The sequence below is a fragment of the Xyrauchen texanus genome, chromosome 19, assembly GCF_025860055.1.
Source record: "Xyrauchen texanus isolate HMW12.3.18 chromosome 19, RBS_HiC_50CHRs, whole genome shotgun sequence".
Taxonomy (NCBI): Eukaryota; Metazoa; Chordata; class Actinopteri; order Cypriniformes; family Catostomidae; genus Xyrauchen; species Xyrauchen texanus.
The window spans coordinates 12,620,423-12,643,477 of record NC_068294.1 but is presented as its reverse complement, the minus strand read 5'-3'; the positions used below and the strand labels follow the sequence as shown (position 1 = coordinate 12,643,477).

General features: G+C 39.2%; 1 protein-coding gene across 2 annotated transcripts in view; it reads left to right on the top strand.

Annotated features, from left to right (window-relative positions):
* Positions 1 to 22,610, top strand: part of nsd1a (nuclear receptor binding SET domain protein 1a) — a 33,233-nt gene extending 10,623 nt beyond the window's left edge. Inside the window, exons 11-25 of one of the 2 annotated variants that reach the window (XM_052150190.1) lie at positions 348 to 508; positions 901 to 1,011; positions 1,184 to 1,307; positions 2,658 to 2,858; positions 3,546 to 3,725; positions 4,090 to 4,246; positions 4,351 to 4,556; positions 11,586 to 11,698; positions 11,883 to 12,152; positions 14,937 to 15,053; positions 15,147 to 15,288; positions 15,367 to 15,473; positions 17,291 to 17,492; positions 19,570 to 20,138; positions 20,178 to 22,610. In XM_052150190.1, the coding sequence (XP_052006150.1) occupies positions 348 to 508; positions 901 to 1,011; positions 1,184 to 1,307; positions 2,658 to 2,858; positions 3,546 to 3,725; positions 4,090 to 4,246; positions 4,351 to 4,556; positions 11,586 to 11,698; positions 11,883 to 12,152; positions 14,937 to 15,053; positions 15,147 to 15,288; positions 15,367 to 15,473; positions 17,291 to 17,492; positions 19,570 to 20,138; positions 20,178 to 20,312 (2,795 nt within the window). In that variant the 3' untranslated portion in view covers positions 20,313 to 22,610. Of the gene's footprint in view, positions 1 to 347; positions 509 to 900; positions 1,012 to 1,183; positions 1,308 to 2,657; positions 2,859 to 3,545; positions 3,726 to 4,089; positions 4,247 to 4,350; positions 4,557 to 11,585; positions 11,699 to 11,882; positions 12,153 to 14,936; positions 15,054 to 15,146; positions 15,289 to 15,366; positions 15,474 to 17,290; positions 17,493 to 19,569 lie in introns of both variants that reach the window. The other variant, XM_052150189.1, reaches the window with a different exon arrangement.
* Positions 22,611 to 23,055: the final 445 nt, after the last annotated feature.

Sequence of the window (23,055 nt, the reverse complement as noted above, 5' to 3'; positions counted from 1 at the left end):
TTACTAGGCAACCAGTAGTGGGAATGCCCACTAGCGACTTCACCGCCAGCCTAAAGTCAACAAAGTCGCTGGCAGTGTGTACGCAGCTTAAGGATGCATCAATGAACACAAGCGTCAGATGGATGCTTTTGGAGCCTCTCACTTGGGTTGCGTCATAAACACAGGGTTTTAAGTTGCTGTGTCAAGTTTAACATAGTTTGAAACTTAAAAAAATAAGTCTCGAGATCCGTGCTCTGTCTAGCTGTGTTTAAAAGCAAGAACCCATTCTCATCTTGCACTAATGCTGTTCCCAAGTAAGCCTGAGTGTGGTTTGTCAATGTTTTTAATAAACATACTTTCCTCCTCAGTGGAAACGCAAAGTGAAGGTGAAACAAGAACATCGTGTCCAGTCCAACACGACACACCCAGTGTGTGCCAGGCGCAGCTGGAAGATGAAGAGCAGTGCAGCCCGTCAAAACCCCTTGCAAAGGAGCCTTACACCAACGGCGAGGAGTCCCTGAACTCTGAGGTCATTATTAGCTGCAAGATTTCACAATTTTCATCAGTATGTGACAAATATGTCCAAGTATATGAAGTATAATATACAGTATTTTCAACATTTTGAAAAAAAAACACCTTTTGTGTTTCACGGAAAGTCTAACAGAGCCACAACAATGTCTCCCCCAATTATTCATATTAGTGTTTGATCGATATGGGTTTTTCAATGGACAAATGAACAAATAAATTCTGTGTACAAATAGTTTTTTTAATTATTATTATTTTCAGTGATAATGGAACGGATGCTCTTCATAGAGCTTAACTTATATTTAACTGACTGTCAGTCACTTTAGTGTAGGCAGAGATCAGTATAGCATTTGCACTGATAAACTCGCTTATCTCAGTTTTTTATTTTATTTTCAGGTTTTTGGTGCAGGATTCAATGATTCCTTATCAGGTGACTCGGGAGTCTCGACCAATAGAAAATCAGGAGAGAGAGGCGGAGGTGCATCTTTGAAGGAGAACGTCTGCCAGGTAAATGCAATATAGACCAAATGCTGGATATACAGATATATATTATATTTAGACAATATCACTTCATCACCTTTAAACCTTTTGATTTCTGAGCGTAGTCATATTTATATACAGTATATGTCAAAGTGTCTCAGGTTTCAGTATAAAACAATTGTGGCACTGTGTGCTGTAGGTATGTGAGAAGACAGGTGAACTGCTCCTCTGTGAGGGCCAGTGCTGTGGTGCCTTCCATCTGCAGTGTATCGGCCTCACTGAGACACCTAAAGGCCGATATATCTGCCAAGAGTGTAAGACAGGTGAGTCACCAGTTTAAAACGCAAACATGCGTGGTAATATGCTTATTTTAAAGGAAGAGTTCACCCAAAAATAAAAATTCTGTCATCATCTTTTGAGCATATGAGTTCTTTTGCAGAATGTCACTGGTGCTCTTTTCCATACACTGGAAGTGAAAAAATACATGAAAGTATTCACATGCTAAATTTCTGTTCTTCTGAAGCAGTGTTGGTTGTAATTGGATTACAAAGTGTGTTAAAAAGTTGTTACTGTAATCGAATTACTTTTAGGCACAAAAAGTATTTTAACGCAATACATTTTAAATTCTTGTAATCAGATTACAGTTAGTGACTTTCAATGAATGTAATTATTTTTAAGGACATTACCTGGGTTACAAATATATTATTTATGTGTAATACAATGTGAATACATGTGTTTATATGTATGTCTGTTTGCATTTCTCTGACAGCTGAAGGGTGTACGACAATGAACAAGGAGAAAATAGACTTTATTTTGAATTTGCAGAAAAACAAAAAACATTGTTACAAGTGTTTTAGAAAGTAACCTAAAAGTAAATTAATTAGTATTGCAATTACTTTTTCAAAGATGTTATCAGTAAAGTAATCTGATTATAATTGTTGAGAAGTAGTTAATGATTTGTAGTGGATTCATTTTTTGGTTACTTACTCAACACTGTTCTGAAAACATGATCTCTTTGTGTAAGGAACAGACCGACATTTAAATGATTTACTTCACCTCTTCTATTCTGTTCCTAACATTGTTACAACGTACTTATAATGGTACCAGTAATGAGCAGTATATTTGCTACAAATAGCAAAGCTATTAGCTGAACTATGTTTCTCAGAAGCAAGGTTTTAAGTCAAGTAGATTTTCAGTAGCAGAGCTTTTTTATTCTGTGCCATTTTTAATTGTTGGTCTATGTAAACATGCACTAGATGGATGTCTTTGACAGTTTTGATGCAATTCTGATGTAAATATGTTCTTTTGAGTACTTGGTAGCTTAACTTGCCAAGTTTTGAGTATTTTGCCCAACACTAAATGGTAATGTAAAATCTTAGTTACTTCTCTGTCATTCACTTAAATCTTTCCATTTGGCATAGCTCTCAAATCTAATGTGCACTTGTTTACATTTAAAATAGGCTAGATCAGATGCAATGTCTTTTTACCGTTGATGTGAAACTTTGCACATTTTGACACACCCAAAGTGGGTGTTTTTTGTCATGCTACAATTTTTTTGACTTTTAGGAATCCAGTTCTAGAAGAAGTTCATTTTAACAATGATAGAACAGTGGACACCTCCACACTTCAAAGTTTCTGATTTGTCTCTTTCCTGTCCTTCCATCATCCTGTAGGTGTGCACACATGTTTTGTGTGTAAAAAGCCTGATAAGGAGGTCAGGAGGTGTATGATCCCTGTGTGTGGGAAGTTTTATCACATGGAATGCATCATGAAACATTCCCCTACTGTTGCTCAGAACCGCGGCTTCCGCTGCTCCCTCCATGTTTGTCTGGCCTGCTTCATCTCCAACCCCACCAACCCAAGCATCTCTAAAGGTAATCATCATTCACTTTTCACAAGTGCAGATCTCATTGGGTTGAATTATTTTGTTTGTCAATCATTTGTAAAACCTTTCTTGCGGAATCTGAGGTACAATCTAAACTCAACAATGAAGGTACGATTGACAAATTAATTCTGTTGATGTTTCATAAATGAGGGCCATTGATTCTGTTTAGCAAACAAACTATTGTTATTATTATTATATAATAATAATTTGGAATGCCCAATTGCATCTTATCACTTGGCTCGTTGTGCATGACACTGCGGAGACTTGCAGCATGTGGAGGCTCATGCTACTCCCCGCGATCCACTCACATCTTACCACGTGCCCCATTGAGAGCGAGGACCACTAATCGTGACCACGAGGAGGTTACCTCATGTGACTCTACCCTCCCTAGAAACCGGGCCAATTTGGTTGCTTAGGAGACCTGGCTGGAGTCACTCAGCCCACCTTGGATTCAAACTTGCGACTCCAGGGGTAGTGGTCAGCGTCAATACTCGCTGAGCTAGCCAGGCCCCACAAATTACTATTTGTTAAAGTCTTGTCTTTATTTCCCTTCAAAATATAGTAAAACCTAAATATTCAACTTTCAACAAAAGAACAACACACTGGTAAAGCTGGTACATTTTTACCCTAGTAAATTTTCAGCTGATTTTGTGATCATAACTTGTATATTATGCAGGCCGTCTGACCCGCTGTGTGCGATGTCCTGTGGCCTACCATGCCAGTGACTACTGTATGGCTGCTGGCAGCATCCCATTGGCAAATAACAGCTTCCTTTGCCCTAACCACTTCAGCCCACGCAAAGGATGCAAAAACCATGAGCACATTAATGTCAGCTGGTGTTTTGTGTGTTCTGAAGGTGTGTATTGCACTTCTCACTCTACTTTATTTTTAGTTACTATTATTAGGGTCAGTTATGTGGTCAGAGCAAATGTGTATTGGGGGCTGTATTAAAATAGATCCTTTGCTAAGCTCTGCCCCCCTTGGATATTTTGCTTACACAGACAAGCTTTATAGAGTGTCTTGTTTTATCTGTCGTTTTTCTGTGAAGATATTATTAATAAAAAAATAAAATAATGGAGACTGAATTAAAATTGAGGCAAAAGCTTATCACTGTCAACTGAAAAGAGGAAAGTCTCATTAAATAGCTATTACACACCTGAAGGTGGGGCTTAGCAAAGGGTCAGTGCCACATGTTTTTTTCTCTCTCTCTTTCCCTGTAGGAGGAAGTCTTCTCTGCTGTGAATCTTGTCCTGCTGCCTTTCACCGTGAGTGTCTGAACATCGACATGCCCCAGGGCAGCTGGTTCTGTAACGACTGCCGAGCTGGAAAGAAACCCCACTACAAGGATATCCTGTGGGTGAAAGTGGGCCGCTACAGGTTTGTTAGTGTTGCTTCTACAATACCAGCTGCCCAAAAAACAATTAAAGTGCCTTAAATAATTTAGATGATGTGTGTCAACCCATTTCTGAATCATGCGCCAGGTGGTGGCCCGCTGAAGTGACTCAACCAAAGTACGTTCCTGAGAAAATCAACCGCATGAGGCATGAGGTGGGGGAGTTCCCTGTGCACTTCTTTGGCTCCAAAGACTACGTGTGGACGTACCAGGCCCGCTGTTTCCCATATATGGAGGGGGATGCCAACAATAAGGAAAAAATGGGAAAGGGTGCAGATGCCATCTATAAGAAAGGTAGTTGAAACCTCTGCCGGTGGTCACTTGCTGAAATAGCCATGTGGTTTTTCTAATAATTGGCTTTGAGTTTTAAGGTGAAATGTGTCACTTTTGTGGCACTAGTTTGACCAAATGTAAATGTCACAGGTTTCCTGAACATCCCCCATCTTCCATTAGTTGATCAAATCAAATCACTTTATTGTCACACTACTATGTACACAAGTGCAACAGTAGGTGAAATTCTTGTGTGCAGTTCCGAGCAACATAGCAGTCATGACAGTGACGAGACATATACCAATTACAATAAACAACATATTTACACAACACAATTTACATATCTAATGTACACATAATTACACAACACAATAATAATTATATACAATGTACAGTAAACAATACACACATATAGAATACACATACAATAGAAATTAAAATTAAAGAGTATATAAAATATATATACAGTAGTTGTATTGTGGAGAATATAATTATGACAGTCCAGTGTGAGATAATAAAATTAATAAAGTGCAGTGCTGGTGTATATTGATCATGAGAGATCAAGTGTTCAAAAGTCTGATTGCTTAGCGGAAGAAGCTGTCATGCAGTCGGCTGGTACGGGTCCTGATGCTGTGATACCGCCTGCCTGATGGTAGCAGTGAGAGCAGCACATGGCTCTGGCGGCTGGACTATCTGATGATCCTCCGAGCTTTTTTCACACACAGCCTGGTATATATGTCCTGGAGGGAGGGAAGATCACCTCCAATGATGTTTCTGGCAGTTCGCACCACCCTTTGCAGGTCTTTGCGGTTGTGGGTTGTGCTATTGCTGTACCAGGCGGTGATGCAGCCAGTCAGGATGCTCTCTACAGTACTAGTGTAGAACCGTGTGAGGATGTGCTGGTTCATTCCAAACTTCCTCAGCCGTCTCAGTAAGAAGAGGCGCTGGTGAGCCTTCCTCACAACGGCCTCAGTGTGGACGGACCATGTGAGTTCCTCAGTGAAGTGGACACAGAGGAACTTGAAGCTGCTGACTCTCTCCACCAGTGCTCCATTAATGGTTATGGGGCTGTGTTCTCTGTCTTTCTTCCTGAAGTCCACCACAAGCTCCTTGGTTTTACTGACGTTGAGGGAGAGGTTGTGCTCCTGACACCAGCGTGTCAGAGTGTGCACCTCCTCTCTGTAGGCTGTTTCATCATTGTCAGTGATCAGACCTACCACCGGCATTGGAGCTATGTGTTGCCACACAGTCATGTGTGTATAGGGAATACAGGAGTGGGCTGAGAACACAGCCCTGTGGGGCTCCAGGGTTGAGGGTCAGTGATGAGGAGGTGTTTCTGCCCATTCTAACCACCTGACGTCTGTCTGACAGGAAGTCCAGGATCCAGCTGCACAGCGCAGCTGTTTAAGCCCAGAGCCCGGAGTTTCACATCTTTATGTGATGAAACACATAGCCTGCCCCAGACTCACACCATTGGTTGAGCCAATGTAGCTATCTAGAGCTTGTTTACACTTATCAGGGAAATCAACAAATGGCTAAATTATAGTTGTCTCTACATATTAAGCTGTGATAGGAGAAACTATTTAACCCTTTAAATAATATTACATTTTAAAATGATCAAAATATTTATAACTGCTGTCTTGACCAACACAAAGTAGGTATCATTTTAAAGCTTAGAAGCTGTACTTCACAATGCATGTAGGAATTATGACCAAAACTGAACAAGTGCTTTGAAATTATCAGACAAATCAAAAGTGTTCCATTTTGATACGTTATTAATAATTTTGCACTGTACATATGATTGTAATCGGTAAACACAGCAAACTGATTACATTGCCATGTGTCATGTTGTTGGAAAGCTCTCAGAGAGTAGAATACAACCAGCCTATGTTTTACTCAAAATAGAGAGATCGCTTTGGTTTGGTCAGATCGCTGCAATCAGAGGTGGAAGTCATCCATGTATGGGCAGAGAGGATCGTTCACTGTAATTAAATATGACCTCCAGGAGATAGCACCACATACATGACACAGACTCAATGGCTCTTATGACACAGAATGGAACTGAATGAGATCTCGTTACTCATGCCTGCATACTTTGGAGAGAGAGAGCATACCTTTAAACATTGTTGTATTTGCATGTGTAAATAGTTCTTATGAATGGTTATTATGTTTTATTGGTTTGGAAAGGCTTTTGGACACAAGGATAAATTAATTTGTAATGCTTTAACTAATGTATTGCATTATCGTATCAACACAAATTTGTACTCAGTTACAGGTGACTTGATTGGGAAAAAACAAAAGCAGTTTTTGGACTACCTTATTTACACCCTGAAATATGTAAATGGTCTGCACTTATATATATTGCTTTTTTTAACCTTAGAGGTTACCAAAGCACTTTACACTGTGTCCCAATCACCCATTCACACAAACATTCACAGTCACACTCACACATCAATGGCCACAGAGCTGCCATGCAAAGCACTAGCCTGCCATTGGGAGAAATGTAAATTGTTTAAATGTTTTCTTTAAAATTATATAAAAAAAAAATGTTTTTTTGTTTAATTTTGGGCATGTCATTGAAACATGAATGGGAAAGGGTGCAGATGCCATCTATAAGAAAGGTAGTTGAAACCTCTGTCATGCAGTCGGCTGGTACGGGTCCTGATGCTGTGATACCGCCTGCCTGATGGTAGCAGTGAGAGCAGCACATGGCTCTGGCGGCTGGACTATCTGATGATCCTCCGAGCTTTTTTCACACACAGCCTGGTATATATGTCCTGGAGGGAGGGAAGATCACCTCCAATGATGTTTCTGGCAGTTCGCACCACCCTTTGCAGGTCTTTGCGGTTGTGGGTTGTGCTATTGCTGTACCAGGCGGTGATGCAGCCAGTCAGGATGCTCTCTACAGTACTAGTGTAGAACCGTGTGAGGATGTGCTGGTTCATTCCAAACTTCCTCAGCCGTCTCAGTAAGAAGAGGCGCTGGTGAGCCTTCCTCACAACGGCTTCAGTGTGGACGGACCATGTGAGTTCCTCAGTGAAGTGGACACAGAGGAACTTGAAGCTGCTGACTCTCTCCACCAGTGCTCCATTAATGGTTATGGGGCTGTGTTCTCTGTCTTTCTTCCTGAAGTCCACCACAAGCTCCTTGGTTTTACTGACGTTGAGGGAGAGGTTGTGCTCCTGACACCAGCGTGTCAGAGTGTGCACCTCCTCTCTGTAGGCTGTTTCATCATTGTCAGTGATCAGACCTACCACCGGCATTGGAGCTATGTGTTGCCACACAGTCATGTGTGTATAGGGAATACAGGAGTGGGCTGAGAACACAGCCCTGTGGGGCTCCAGGGTTGAGGGTCAGTGATGAGGAGGTGTTTCTGCCCATTCTAACCACCTGACGTCTGTCTGACAGGAAGTCCAGGATCCAGCTGCACAGCGAGCTGTTTAAGCCCAGAGCCCGGAGTTTCACATCTTTATGTGATGAAACACATAGCCTGCCCCAGACTCACACCATTGGTTGAGCCAATGTAGCTATCTAGAGCTTGTTTACACTTATCAGGGAAATCAACAAATGGCTAAATTATAGTTGTCTCTACATATTAAGCTGTGATAGGAGAAACTATTTAACCCTTTAAATAATATTACATTTTAAAATGATCAAAATATTTATAACTGCTGTCTAGACCAACACAAAGTAGGTATCATTTTAAAGCTTAGAAGCTGTACTTCACAATGCATGTAGGAATTATGACCAAAACTGAACAAGTTCTTTGAAATTATCAGACAAATCAAAAGTGTTCCATTTTGATACGTTATTAATAATTTTGCACTGTACATATGATTGTAATCGGTAAACACAGCAAACTGATTACATTGCCATGTGTCATGTTGTTGGAAAGCTCTCAGAGAGTAGAATACAACCAGCCTATGTTTTACTCAAAATAGAGAGATCGCTTTGGTTTGGTCAGATCGCTGCAATCAGAGGTGGAAGTCATCCATGTATGGGCAGAGAGGATCGTTCACTGTAATTAAATATGACCTCCAGGAGATAGCACCACATACATGACACAGACTCAATGGCTCTTATGACACAGAATGGAACTGAATGAGATCTCGTTACTCATGCCTGCATACTTTGGAGAGAGAGAGCATACCTTTAAACATTGTTGTATTTGCATGTGTAAATAGTTCTTATGAATGGTTATTATGTTTTATTTGTTTGGAAAGGCTTTTGGACACAAGGATAAATTAATTTGTAATGCTTTAACTAATGTATTGCATTATCGTATCAACACAAATTTGTACTCAGTTACAGGTGACTTGATTGGGAAAAACAAAAGCAGTTTTTGGACTACCTTATTTACACCCTGAAATATGTAAATGGTCTGCACTTATATATATTGCTTTTTTTAACCTTAGAGGTTACCAAAGCACTTTACACTGTGTCCCAATCACCCATTCACACAAACATTCACAGTCACACTCACACATCAATGGCCACAGAGCTGCCATGCAAAGCACTAGCCTGCCATTGGGAGAAATGTAAATTGTTTAAATGTTTTCTTTAAAATTATATAAAAAAAAATGTTTTTTGTTTAATTTTGGGCATGTCATTGAAACATGAATGGGAAAGGGTGCAGATGCCATCTATAAGAAAGGTAGTTGAAACCTCTGTCATGCAGTCGGCTGGTACGGGTCCTGATGCTGTGATACCGCCTGCCTGATGGTAGCAGTGAGAGCAGCACATGGCTCTGGCGGCTGGACTATCTGATGATCCTCCGAGCTTTTTTCACACACAGCCTGGTATATATGTCCTGGAGGGAGGGAAGATCACCTCCAATGATGTTTCTGGCAGTTCGCACCACCCTTTGCAGGTCTTTGCGGTTGTGGGTTGTGCTATTGCTGTACCAGGCGGTGATGCAGCCAGTCAGGATGCTCTCTACAGTACTAGTGTAGAACCGTGTGAGGATGTGCTGGTTCATTCCAAACTTCCTCAGCCGTCTCAGTAAGAAGAGGCTGGTGAGCCTTCCTCACAACGGCCTCAGTGTGGACGGACCATGTGAGTTCCTCAGTGAAGTGGACACAGAGGAACTTGAAGCTGCTGACTCTCTCCACCAGTGCTCCATTAATGGTTATGGGGCTGTGTTCTCTGTCTTTCTTCCTGAAGTCCACCACAAGCTCCTTGGTTTTACTGACGTTGAGGGAGAGGTTGTGCTCCTGACACCAGCGTGTCAGAGTGTGCACCTCCTCTCTGTAGGCTGTTTCATCATTGTCAGTGATCAGACCTACCACCGGCATTGGAGCTATGTGTTGCCACACAGTCATGTGTGTATAGGGAATACAGGAGTGGGCTGAGAACACAGCCCTGTGGGGCTCCAGGGTTGAGGGTCAGTGATGAGGAGGTGTTTCTGCCCATTCTAACCACCTGACGTCTGTCTGACAGGAAGTCCAGGATCCAGCTGCACAGCGAGCTGTTTAAGCCCAGAGCCCGGAGTTTCACATCTTTATGTGATGAAACACATAGCCTGCCCCAGACTCACACCATTGGTTGAGCCAATGTAGCTATCTAGAGCTTGTTTACACTTATCAGGGAAATCAACAAATGGCTAAATTATAGTTGTCTCTACATATTAAGCTGTGATAGGAGAAACTATTTAACCCTTTAAATAATATTACATTTTAAAATGATCAAAATATTTATAACTGCTGTCTAGACCAACACAAAGTAGGTATCATTTTAAAGCTTAGAAGCTGTACTTCACAATGCATGTAGGAATTATGACCAAAACTGAACAAGTTCTTTGAAATTATCAGACAAATCAAAAGTGTTCCATTTTGATACGTTATTAATAATTTTGCACTGTACATATGATTGTAATCGGTAAACACAGCAAACTGATTACATTGCCATGTGTCATGTTGTTGGAAAGCTCTCAGAGAGTAGAATACAACCAGCCTATGTTTTACTCAAAATAGAGAGATCGCTTTGGTTTGGTCAGATCGCTGCAATCAGAGGTGGAAGTCATCCATGTATGGGCAGAGAGGATCGTTCACTGTAATTAAATATGACCTCCAGGAGATAGCACCACATACATGACACAGACTCAATGGCTCTTATGACACAGAATGGAACTGAATGAGATCTCGTTACTCATGCCTGCATACTTTGGAGAGAGAGAGCATACCTTTAAACATTGTTGTATTTGCATGTGTAAATAGTTCTTATGAATGGTTATTATGTTTTATTGGTTTGGAAAGGCTTTTGGACACAAGGATAAATTAATTTGTAATGCTTTAACTAATGTATTGCATTATCAGTATCAACACAAATTTGTACTCAGTTACAGGTGACTTGATTGGGAAAAAACAAAAGCAGTTTTTGGACTACCTTATTTACACCCTGAAATATGTAAATGGTCTGCACTTATATATATTGCTTTTTTAACCTTAGAGGTTACCAAAGCACTTTACACTGTGTCCCAATCACCCATTCACACAAACATTCACAGTCACACTCACACATCAATGGCCACAGAGCTGCCATGCAAAGCACTAGCCTGCCATTGGGAGAAATGTAAATTGTTTAAATGTTTTCTTTAAAATTATATTAAAAAAAAAAATGTTTTTTTGTTTAATTTTGGGCATGTCATTGAAACATGAAATCTTTAAAAACACCCCTTCCCTAAGCTACGCTCCCCTTGGTTACTGTTGCTGACTTTGACAAGCTTTGCAGAACTTCCCTTAAGAATGAATGAGAGATTGCAGTGAATGGCGCAGTTTATGTCAAAATATTCTCATATACGAAACTGATCATTTTCTTATGTGGACTGTAATGAAGATTGACATATTTATCTGATGTTTTCTTTCCCCTTAAAACTGTGCGAACACATTACTCCCCGTAGACTCTCGTTGGAAAAAAGCAAGCGCTTGTCAGAGAAATGCCGCACGGCAACAGTTGCTAAGATAGGATTGTCAGAAACACTTATAGAGCGGGGTTTAGTAAAAGGTCAGTTGTGAGCAAATTGGTCTAAATAATAGTTTCTTTCTTTTTATCTAGCTTTAAATGAAGCAGCCGACAGGTTCCGGGAACTGCAGGCCGAGAAGGAGATGAGACAACTACAAGAGGACAGAAAGAATGACAAGAAACCTCCTCCATACAAACACATCAAGGTATGAGCTTATGTTAACACAGACTTGCCTTGTTCTTGGTCTTTATTGATTGATTTAGTTAAGACATTCATATCAATCCTGTTGACATAATTATCCATTCTTAAAACTGGCTTTAAGTTGAGCTCTCAGTAAGTTAGACTGTTATCACATTCTGCTATCTCTCATCTAATCGATTTCCACTCAGGTGAACCGTCCTATAGGGAAAGTGCAAATCATCACAGCAGATCTGTCTGAGATACCACGCTGTAACTGTAAAGCAACAGACGAGAACCCGTGTGGCATAGACTCGGAGTGCATCAATCGCATGCTGTTGTACGAGTGTCACACTCAAGTGTGTCCAGCGGGGGAGCGCTGTCAGAATCAGTGCTTCACCAAACGCGAGTACACAGAGGTGGAGATCTTCAGGACACTGTCACGAGGGTGGGGCTTACGCGGTGTGTCGGACATCAAGAAGGTGTGTATAAGCTAAGCACTATTGTTCATTTCTGCCAATGTTTTTCAGGATAGTTCGTCACATTTTGGCAAGTAAATAGGCTTGAAATTATTATTTCATTTAGTGGAAGTGGGGTGCGGCGTTCATGTTCAAACCGACGAACTCCGGTATTACTGCTGGTTGGACGCTAGGTGATACTATGGTGTAATTTTTGTTAAGCAGGGTTAGGGTTAAGCCTACACAATAAAGCAAGACCTTTATTTCAAACTTTTAACTTTATTTTTTATTTTTTGTAACTAAAAATTCAAATGAAACTGGAAAGTGCAATTAAAATGTGTGTCGTTTTTGAAAGATGGTTTTACAACAGTTGTGAAGGTCAATATCTCTCTGGCAAAGAACTTACTTCATCTGTGCATTCTCTTCCGGTCAGGTATTTCGTTATCCGGGAAAATATATCATGTGTGTGAATACATTCGTTTTGTTCCCTCCTATATATCGCAATATCCAATTACATCGGCAAAACCAGGCTGAGGGATCAGTGAATATTCTTGCTTTAGTGATTTTGCAGTGAAAATTTTATTAATTTATTTAAAAAATGAAAAATTTAAATCAAATACATTTCTAAATTAAAATTGCACTCCAAACTAAATGAAAAAGCAATTAAAATAACAAAGTGATCAAAAAGATAATATATTAATATATAAGTAACCACCTTTCCATTTACCATCAGGCAAGTATCTGTCTAAACATGCAGGCGGAAATTTACTTACACAATGAAGACATAAAGACAATTGTAAAAATAATAATTGTCATGTTGATAATAATCACTGAAATATAAATCATGGTTCAAGGTGAATGTGTTTTTGTATTATTTTATGTTTTAATCACAATAAACTGCTCTGTGGAAATAAAGCGAACTGAACTCAAAGCACCTCCTGAGCTGAGATGTCTGAGGCACTGATAGACGATACTGTTCTTGCAAAAAAAAGAAGACGGAAACAAAGAAAGAGTGAGAACCTTTTACATGCACGTGTTCCACGAGACTGCACGCCTCCGTACAAACAGCTGGAAGTCTATCCCATCTGGTCCGAACCGACAGAAAGTCTACTGTTGCACAAGTCACAGAAAATGTTAATGATGGTTACAGGACACATAGTGCATCGCACCTTGCAGCAGACCGGGCAGAGTGCCCATGATGACCCCTGTGCCCATGATGACCCCACGGTCGAAAGCTCCTACAATGGGCATGCGAGTATCAGAACTGGACCTTGGAGCAGTGAAAGAAGGTCACCTGGTCCGATGAGTCCCGTTTTCTTTCAAATCATGTGGACAGCTGTGTATGTGTCCCGTGTACCTGGGAAGTAATGGCACCAGGATGCATATGTGGGAAGACAACAAGCCAGTAGAGGGATTGTTATGCTCTGGGCAATGTTCTGCTGGGAAACACTCGTTATGTGGGCGTCAATTTGACACATGCCACCTACCTAAACATCGATGCAGTCCGTTCCACAGCGGCTCCATTTCCCAACTTACAGGGCTTGAATGATCTTCTGCTAATGTTTTGGTGCCAGATACCACTGGACACCATTCAGGGGTCTTATAGAGTTCTCATTGGTTCAGGTCTGTTTAGGCAGCACGCAGAGGACCCACAGCATATTATGTAGGTGGTCATAATGTGTTGGCTCATCAGTGTATATCGGCTTTACCGATTAATCGATGCTGGGGTATAACAATTCACTCATCTCACGATTCGGTTCAGATTACGATACTCTAAACAAAGCCTTATTTAATTACTTTTAAGACATTTACAAAACAGTATCTATCCTTTAAAACTTAACTAAAAGTACTGTACATTAAAGTGCATAATGATCCATCATATACAGTATGTGCTGGAACAAAATCTGCCCAAGGCAGATTCTGGGAGAGGGTGACACCAGAATAGAAATATTAATATTTCTGCTTAGCTGAAAATACAGAGTTATCTTCGATACATATGCTTACATACTGTCACTGAGTACATACAATGCAATTGAATTGTGACCAGACCTTTCAAGCTCCAAAAATCACATAAAGGAAACATAAATGTAATCCTCACGACTCCAGTGGTTAAATCTGTATCTTCAGAAGCGATATGATATGTATAGGCAAGAAACAGATAAATATTTAATTCCATTTTTACTATAAATCTCCACTTTCACTCTTCACTGAAAGTGGAGATTGTTTTGTAAAAAAGGATTTAATTTATATATATAATATTTAAAAAATGTCATGTTTAAAATCTACTAGTATACTGTATGTTGGAATTAACATTAACCAAGATTAATAAGTGCTGTTTATTGTTAGTTTGTGTTACAGAAAATATTCTGTGGTCTTAAAACAGATGAAAAACTGTTATAACATGAAAAACTAAGGCCATGTCCACACTAATACATTTTCATGTTGTAGAGTTGTTGTTTTGCAATTTGTGTTACAAATAATGGACTGTCTGTATGCAGCTCAGTTTTTGTAACCACACATACGTGGGTGCTTATTTGTGCATCGTCTGTGCATGTGCGAAAGCCTAAAATCTAAGTTTACATAAAGCTTTAAACATTATTCTTTTGCCTCTTTGCAAGGACACTTTCTGAAGTATCCTTCAGAAAATGAAAATATTGTTATCATCCTGGTTTTCCAGGTTGGTTAATCAAATTGTGCAACGTGGCCCTAAAAATTGTCCTTTCATTACCTGGCATATGTTTTAATTTTGGGGTGTTGGTGCATTGCCAGTTATGTGTCCTAATTACATTCATTGTTAATCCACCATAGGGAGCGTTTGTGAATGAATACGTGGGGGAGGTCATTGACGAAGAAGAGTGTCGCGCCAGAATCAAACACGCACAGGAAAATGACATTTGTAACTTCTACATGCTCACACTGGATAAGGTCAGTATCACCTGGGTCAATTCATGACCCAAAGCTTGATAAGATGTTCTCCACTTCCCTTGACACCGGACGTTGTACTCTTTGTTCATGCAGGATCGCATCATTGATGCTGGGCCCAAGGGAAACCAAGCACGTTTTATGAACCATAGCTGCCAGCCCAACTGTGAGACACAGAAGTGGACGGTGAACGGAGACACTAGAGTCGGGCTGTTTGCATTAGAGGACATCCCGACAGGTGGGCTTAAACCTCAATCTGTTAAGATAATATAAAGAAAGAGGTGAATGATAATTAATTACTGTTGATTGTTTTCAGGTGTTGAACTCACTTTTAATTATAACTTGGAGTGTCTGGGTAATGGAAAGACGGTGTGTAAATGTGGAGCGTCTAACTGCAGTGGATTTCTTGGTGTCAGACCAAAGGTACGGAGTGCACATGTATTAAGATTTTGTTATTAAAGGAATATTTCTTGTACAATAAATGTTAATCAACAGTAAATCAAAACTGACCCTATTTAGTTAGCATATTATTCTTATTGTGAACGATTTGTCAGTGCACGTTATTCCAAATAAAATATAGTTTCTCTTTATTATCATTTGTCTAAATATAATGCTAAAACCTGCTCCACCTCTGAAACAACATTAGCTTTTGGCAGACTTCACTAATACCTCTCACTTTTTAAACCCACCCCTCCAACCAACTGGCCCTATTCTAATGCCCACTTTTCACAATTCAGTCACAAGTCCCTACATTTTTCTCGTTTCACAATCAGTGTTGGGTGTAATCTGATTACAAGGTAATTAGTTACTGTAATCTAATTACTATCCCAGTCAACATTAGTGTAACTCATGACATTTTAAATTACGTTAATTACTTTTAAGTGAGCATCTGTTTGTATTTCTGTGACAGCTGAAGGGTGCGCGCCCGCTAACGAGTCATTGTAATGAAGAAGCTTGTTGGGTCGAGTGCGACGATGAGTGGAAAATCTAAAACTTTTCCGTGAAAAGTGTTTCAGAAAGTAACTTAAAAGTAAATTAACTAGTAAGGTGATTACTTCTTCAATGAAGTAATGAGTAAAGTAATCTGATTACAAATTTGAGAGAAGTATTTTGTAAATTGTAATGGATTACTTCTACTAAGTAATTTACCCAACATTGGTCACCAAGAAATACATCAGATTATGGAATTACATTTGATTACGAACAGCATTTCACTTTGACTTAAAAGGTGCACTCAGTAATATCTTTGCTAATTAAAGACTTTTTACACATGTAAATAGTGTTTGAATACTATAGTGAATTGTTGAAAATGATGTACACTCACATGAGATGAAGACTCAAGTCATATCAGTCTTCTAGGAAAAAGCTGTTTGAATCAACATGGAGCTGGGTCCACCTTCATGATCACCGCCATGTTGAGATTACATGACCAGCTGACAACTAGAGGTTTACCGATAGTGGAATTTGCAGTTACTGATAACTAAGGGGGTGGAAAAGGCTGATAACAGAATAATCTTGGATTTGTTTTTTTATCGATTAATATTTGAAGAATCCTTAGTCTTTCCTTTTTATGAAACACACATATTTTGAGACTTGGCTCCATTACAATACTTTATATGTAAGCATATACCAAATTAATCTTTTTATTGCCAATATATTTACCAGATGGGGTTTATTGACAAGGAAATAAAAAAAATTAGGAATTTAAAAATAAAACTATTGGCATAGATTTTTGCCATTAAACAATAGTTCCTAAAATCTTCTATTGGCACCAGTTAATCAGTATAACCGTTATATATTGGTTTACCTCTACGGAAAACTACTACTATAGTATCACAATAATTTCCCTGCTATCAGACACTGTCAATTTAAGATTAAAGAATCATGCACCAACAAATATGCCTGCAAATAGTAGTATCAGTAACCAAAAATGTTTCTTTTGTGTGACGATGTATCCACACCGATAGATGTCAGTATCAAGTCAAAGACCTCCATCATATCGGTCAGCAAAACATGAACCAAAAATTAGCACGAGCACCTGTAAACTTCATTGACAACATCTGTGGATTATTACAGAAAATACAAAAACATTGCAACGATTGCCCCATAGACTCCCGCTACTTTTTTCAGTGATAATTGAGCATAACCCAAAATGTTCCTTTTTAACCAAAGCTACTTTGAATAAAATAATGTGAGCTTTATTCTGCCCACTTTTAATTTCCTTTGCCATGTGACAACAGAATCAGCCCTCATCTGATGATAAGGCACGAAAGCTGAAGAAGAAGGTTGCAGTGAAGCGCAAGAGTCAGTTGGAGGTCACCAAGGAGAGAGAGGATGAATGTTTCTACTGTGGAGATGGAGGGCAGATCGTGTCTTGTAAGAAGCTTGGCTGCCCCAAAGTCTACCATGCCGACTGTCTAAATCTGTCCAAGAGACCTGCAGGTGAATGCGTTCCCCTCGTTGTCAAGCAGCAGAACTCTGTATTGTAGTGGATCTGCAATGCATTTAACTTGTTTTATTATCTTGCATTATTAAACCTATCTGGCATGGGGGGCGTGGTCATGTGTCGGTCTGCGGGAGGGAGAGAGCGGTACATGACCACGCCCCCCATGCCACAACCTAGCGCTAAAGTTTTTATTCAGGTGTATTTGTGTTTCATCAAACACTGACTACTTCAAGCAGGATTCCTGTTGTCATGGAAATATTTTTGATTTAGAAGCCTGGAAACTTCATGGAAGTGAATATAATAAAAAAAGTCATTCAGAAATAATGGGAATATTTATTTTTGCGGTTGTGTTGCTAAATGTTAAATCAACTAGATATTGCTCTTTGTGAGTGCTTGTGTTGAGTAAAACCAGCTTTCAAGCAAACCCCAGTATAATATCAGTCTGTGCATTGAGCGTAACTGCCTGTGTGTCATTGTGCTGGAAATGTTACTAGCTAATAACTGTTTCCTGTGGGACACAAAGTGGTCAACTTTAGGGGTAAGGGGGCATTGGAGATCAGAAAATGTAATCGTCCATTAAGCTGTATTCTAATGTCAAATTGGGAAATTTGTAGACTAACCGCTTAAAAGTGTGATCACTTAAGTCTACTATTTCCAATGATTGGCACCTGACATACAATTGGAAAGTATGTTTCTTAGAAATCTCTTTAAAATGAATTAAATTAATTTAAACAACTGAAACCTAATGAAAATGCATTAGTGCATAATGCAAAGTGTGGGAACCGTGTTTAAAGAAACATTATTTTATAATGTTAAATAATTAGGGCTGTAACAATCAATTGCAATTTTTTAATTAATTATGTGCACAGTTTTCTGTGATTTAATCCTGATTTATCATGGTACATTAAAACGAACATTAAAATATAATCATACATTTATTAGCTTTTTTAAATAGGTACATGTTAAAATGTTCAGGGTTTTTTCTTTGCGGATAGAATTAAATTAGACATTAGGTTTACAGGTATCAATCTTTGACACAAGTATATTTGTACATGCCATAATATCAGTCGACATGCTGAAATGAAAGGTTTGGCAAATTCATAGTTTTCCAGTGTAATTTTTTAGTATCAAATGGGCGATTAAATTTATTTCAAGCTTTATTGGCAAGATAAACTTAAAGGAATATTCCCAGTTCAATACAAGTTAAGCTCAATCAACAGCATTTGTGGCATAATAATTACCACAAAAATGTATTTTGACTTACACCTCCTTTTCTTAAAAAAAGAAATAAAAAAAAAGCAAAATTCTGGGTTCCAGTGAAGCACGTACAATGGAAGTGAATGTGACCAATCAGTAAACGTTAAACTACTAACTGTTTCAAAAGTATAGACACTTGCTAACCTTTTCTGTGTAGTTATAGCCAATTTTACAACGTGACGATGTAATGTCAACAAACCTTAAAATGCTTAGACTGTCAAAACAATGATTTAAACAATTTTACTGCTCAAAAAGTTTTAAAAGAAGATTTAATGTATGTACTTATATAAAATTACAAGCTTCACATTTCTGTTACCCTCCAAAAATGGGCCCGATTCACTTCCATTTTAAGTGTCGCACTGTAACCTCTAGGTTTGATTTTTAAAGAAAAAGTCTAAATACATGTTTTTGTGGATCATTTTATGGTGATGCGAAGAGATACGGCATCTTACCCGTATCTCTCCCACACCTGGCTTGCCACTTGTGTTTAAAGTCTCCATTCTCCATACAGTAAATCCGCTCCCATGTTTATTATGCCCAGGAGTGTAATAAAGTGTGTAATGAATAAGCATGCACTACTCCACACAATCAGTTTCTGTTCTAGGATATGCAGTCTAGTCAAGCGCATACAGCCTGGAAATTTATATATACATTTATAAAGAAATGAATAAGTTACATATCCCAGCCCTATAAATAATGTAAAACTCTGCTTTTGTGAGGGTTGCCTGTTTGTGGCTTGAACCTTGTGTGTCAGAATATTTGAGAATATTTTGCAAGCTGAATCAGGACTGAATCTAACTCTTGTTCATTTTCCAGGCCGTTGGGAGTGTCCTTGGCATCAGTGTAACGAATGCGGAAGGGAGGCTGCATCCTACTGCGAAATGTGTCCGAACTCCTACTGTAAACAGCACCGTGACGGCATGCTCTTCATCTCCAAACTAGACGGCAAGCTATCGTGCAGCGAGCACGACCCCTGCGGCCCCGATCCTCTGGAACCGGGTGAGATTCGAGAGTACGTGCCCGGTACGCCTGTCTTAAACCCGCCGCCCAATATGGCAGGCCTGTCCACAGTCGGGATTCCACAACCAGCCCTGCCCCCTGCTGCTCCGCTCTTCATCCCGGCCCCTAATAGACCCACCTTCACAGTCCAAAGAGAATCGTACACAGACGAGGTGCTGGACAACCTGCTTTTGCCATCCTCCTCCCCTTGTAAAGACATTAAAGAGGAGGATATGAGCGATGAAGGGGAGGTGGTGGAAGGGATGATAGGAGATGACGGAGAAGATGAAGGACTGGAAGTGGTGGATGATGATGATGATGGTGATGATGATGATGAAGATATGGACTATGGAAGACTTGGCTTTGAGGACGATGGGGAAGAGGAGGTGGACCGAGGGGGCTTTGAGGATGATGGGGAAGAGGAGGTGGACCGAGGGGGCTTTGAGGAAGACTGGGGAGATGAATGTGTGGATGAGGACATTGAAGACACTGAAGACTTGGTTGAAGTGGAGGAGGAAGACCAGGAATCATGGGACGAGGTTATTGAAGGAGAAAAATGACATTTTCCATCTCACAGACATTCTCTTCTCAGTTCTCTAGGCACAGTGGATGACAGCGAGAAGAAACTGGTGCTCATTCAGCTGAATGCAAAGCAACTTTTGAAAACGATGGACATGTGCGACATTCTTAAGTTGATGTTGGTATCAGCTTGCCTTCTCAACCCAAGTCCTCTTTGAAAAGAACATAAAGAGGGTTGAACATGGTGCTGTGGGACTGTGACTACTCACAGTCCTTTTGTTGGTATAGAATTAGTGTCTGGTGCTCTTTTGTGATTTTTTATTTTTCCTCCAACTGTTTACATTCTCTTAAACTCTGATCCAAACAGAATGGACAACCTCAAGTAAGGCAGGAATGGGGCAGCATCATACCACCAACCACACTGCGCGCAACAGGGAGAACATATATTGAACGTGCTTTTTGTTTACCTAGACATTTATTTAGAAATATGTCCAATAATGTCTAGTCAAAATTACCCATGATTAAAAGAATAGTTCAAAAAATTTTCAGATTAACATTTTTATTGACACATGTTAGCTGTTATTTTTTCTGAGGAACACAAAACGAGACATTTTGAAGAACTTTCCTTTTTTCCATACAAAAACGTTTGCGTTATATTTCATGTCCTTTGAAGTCATCCAATAGCTTTGTTTGATAAATATGACTTAGAATAAAGCACATGAGTTGTGTAGATGGCATTTATGGTGCTTTATGCTGTTTTATTATCCTTTTTGGGGCTTGACAGTGGTCACTATGAACTGTTGTTGTATGGACAAGATGAGGTTGGACATTCTTCAAAATGTCTTTTGTACGCCACAGGGAAAAATAACTGCATACTGGTTTATAACAGCATGAGGGTGAGTAAATAATGGCAGAATTAACATTTTGGGTGAATTATTTCTTTCGTGGCGTAGCCACAAAATATGGCTCTAAAGTCTTCTAGGGACGTCGTCCCATACTTGAAATGATTATCTGTACTCTTCAGATCTGTTATACTCATTAGTCGGTGTGAGATGGCAGACAGGTTCAGTGTACATCTTCAGAGTGTACTTTTGAACCTATTTGTGAAAAAAGAAAGAAAAGATAATATGTCATTCCAAGCATCATAATGCACTTTGTTGCGTTTGTTTTTGTGAAACCTGTCATTTTACTTCACTTCACAGCAACTTCTGTTATCGTGAGTGGAAGAACAGTCAAGACTAAAGAAACCTAGTGGTTTTTGTAAATTCTAGAGGAGTAATGTTAACACCTGGGTGTCCTTTCATTCTCAGTTTGGCCTTTTACTCTGAAGGCTTTTAAGAAAGATTTGTTTTTCCTTTTTAGATAGGCGTGATGTTACATAAGGTTGTACTTTCCCTTGTTACTGAATTTTACCCACCGTCTTGAAATCAGCAATCAGCAATCTCCATATGTTGATCAAATTGTGAGATCAGAATGTTCTACTCCCACTTGACGATTTACAGATCTGGTGGTTCTGCTCTCCAGCTCCAGCAGTTTGTCTGTAAGCTGGTGATCTGTACAAGGTGCCTCTGAATGTTTTGCACTCTTAAAGAGTAGTTTCAATGCATAACGCATACTCGTACCTTTCAAATCGTTGTACAGTCCCCATTTGAATTGCATCATGGGTATTGTAGACTGACATCCATACATTAATGTAACACTCTTTAGATCCCCAACTTATAGCAGTTGCTTGTCCAAGTAATCCTCCGTTTAGACTCAAGTAAATATTCATATCAGGCATGCACAGATATTTAAGGTGTGCAGATAACCTTTATTGTACTGCTTATTTTAAACCTGCGGTCCAAAGGATTTTGAAGTACCTTTTTTAATGCCTGACTGAAAGTTGCCTCATATAATGAAGTATTGTACTTGTTCACAGTGGAGGGGAAATGGAACTGTTTGGAAATGGATATGAAGTTGTTCATCACTGTTATTGGAAAATATGTTTGTGTCTTTTGGCCTTACACACAAAATATATGTTTCGTAGCAATATTTTTTGCAGCCTAAATTTGTTTTCTTTACATCAGCCACCTTTGAAACTGTTTTCTTAGCTCATAAGTCATTCTTTACTTTTGTCTCTTTGTATTTATGGACCTTGTATAATCCTTTTCACGCTTGTTTTTGTGTTCCTTGTCTTTCTCGTTTCTTGCGTGCTTTGGCTCCTTGACACCTTGAAGAGAACGAAATGCAGATGACAGTTTCCTGAGGACATTTGGGCAAAATGTATGCTGCCGTGTTGGAGACCCATGATTTTGTACTGTACCTTGTGCATAATAAATATTATAAGTAAAATTTTACAATAGACAGTGCTCTCTTCTGGATTTTTTATTAACTCTTTGTCCTTTATAAGCAGGCTTAGACAGAATCTGGGAACTTTTGGAGTTGATTTGTGGGTTGAAATCTGTGGAATAGATTAGTCACACTATGTTTGCTTTCATTAATATTATTTTACTACATTAGATTACAACACTTTTTACATCACTTAAAGTATATTAAACATAATAATAAAAAATAAAAAAAGTTTAATGTGGTAACATTAGTAAATGTATTATGATCTAACAGCAAACTATTGTATTTTTTATAAATAATCATTAACCAAGATTAATCAATGCAGAAACAATATTCATTGTTAGTTCATGATACTTAATGGATTAACTAATGTTAACAAATAGGACCTTGTAAAGTGATACCAATAGATTTAAACATGGATCAAAATTACTGTAGTTTCTGAAAGTAATATATTCT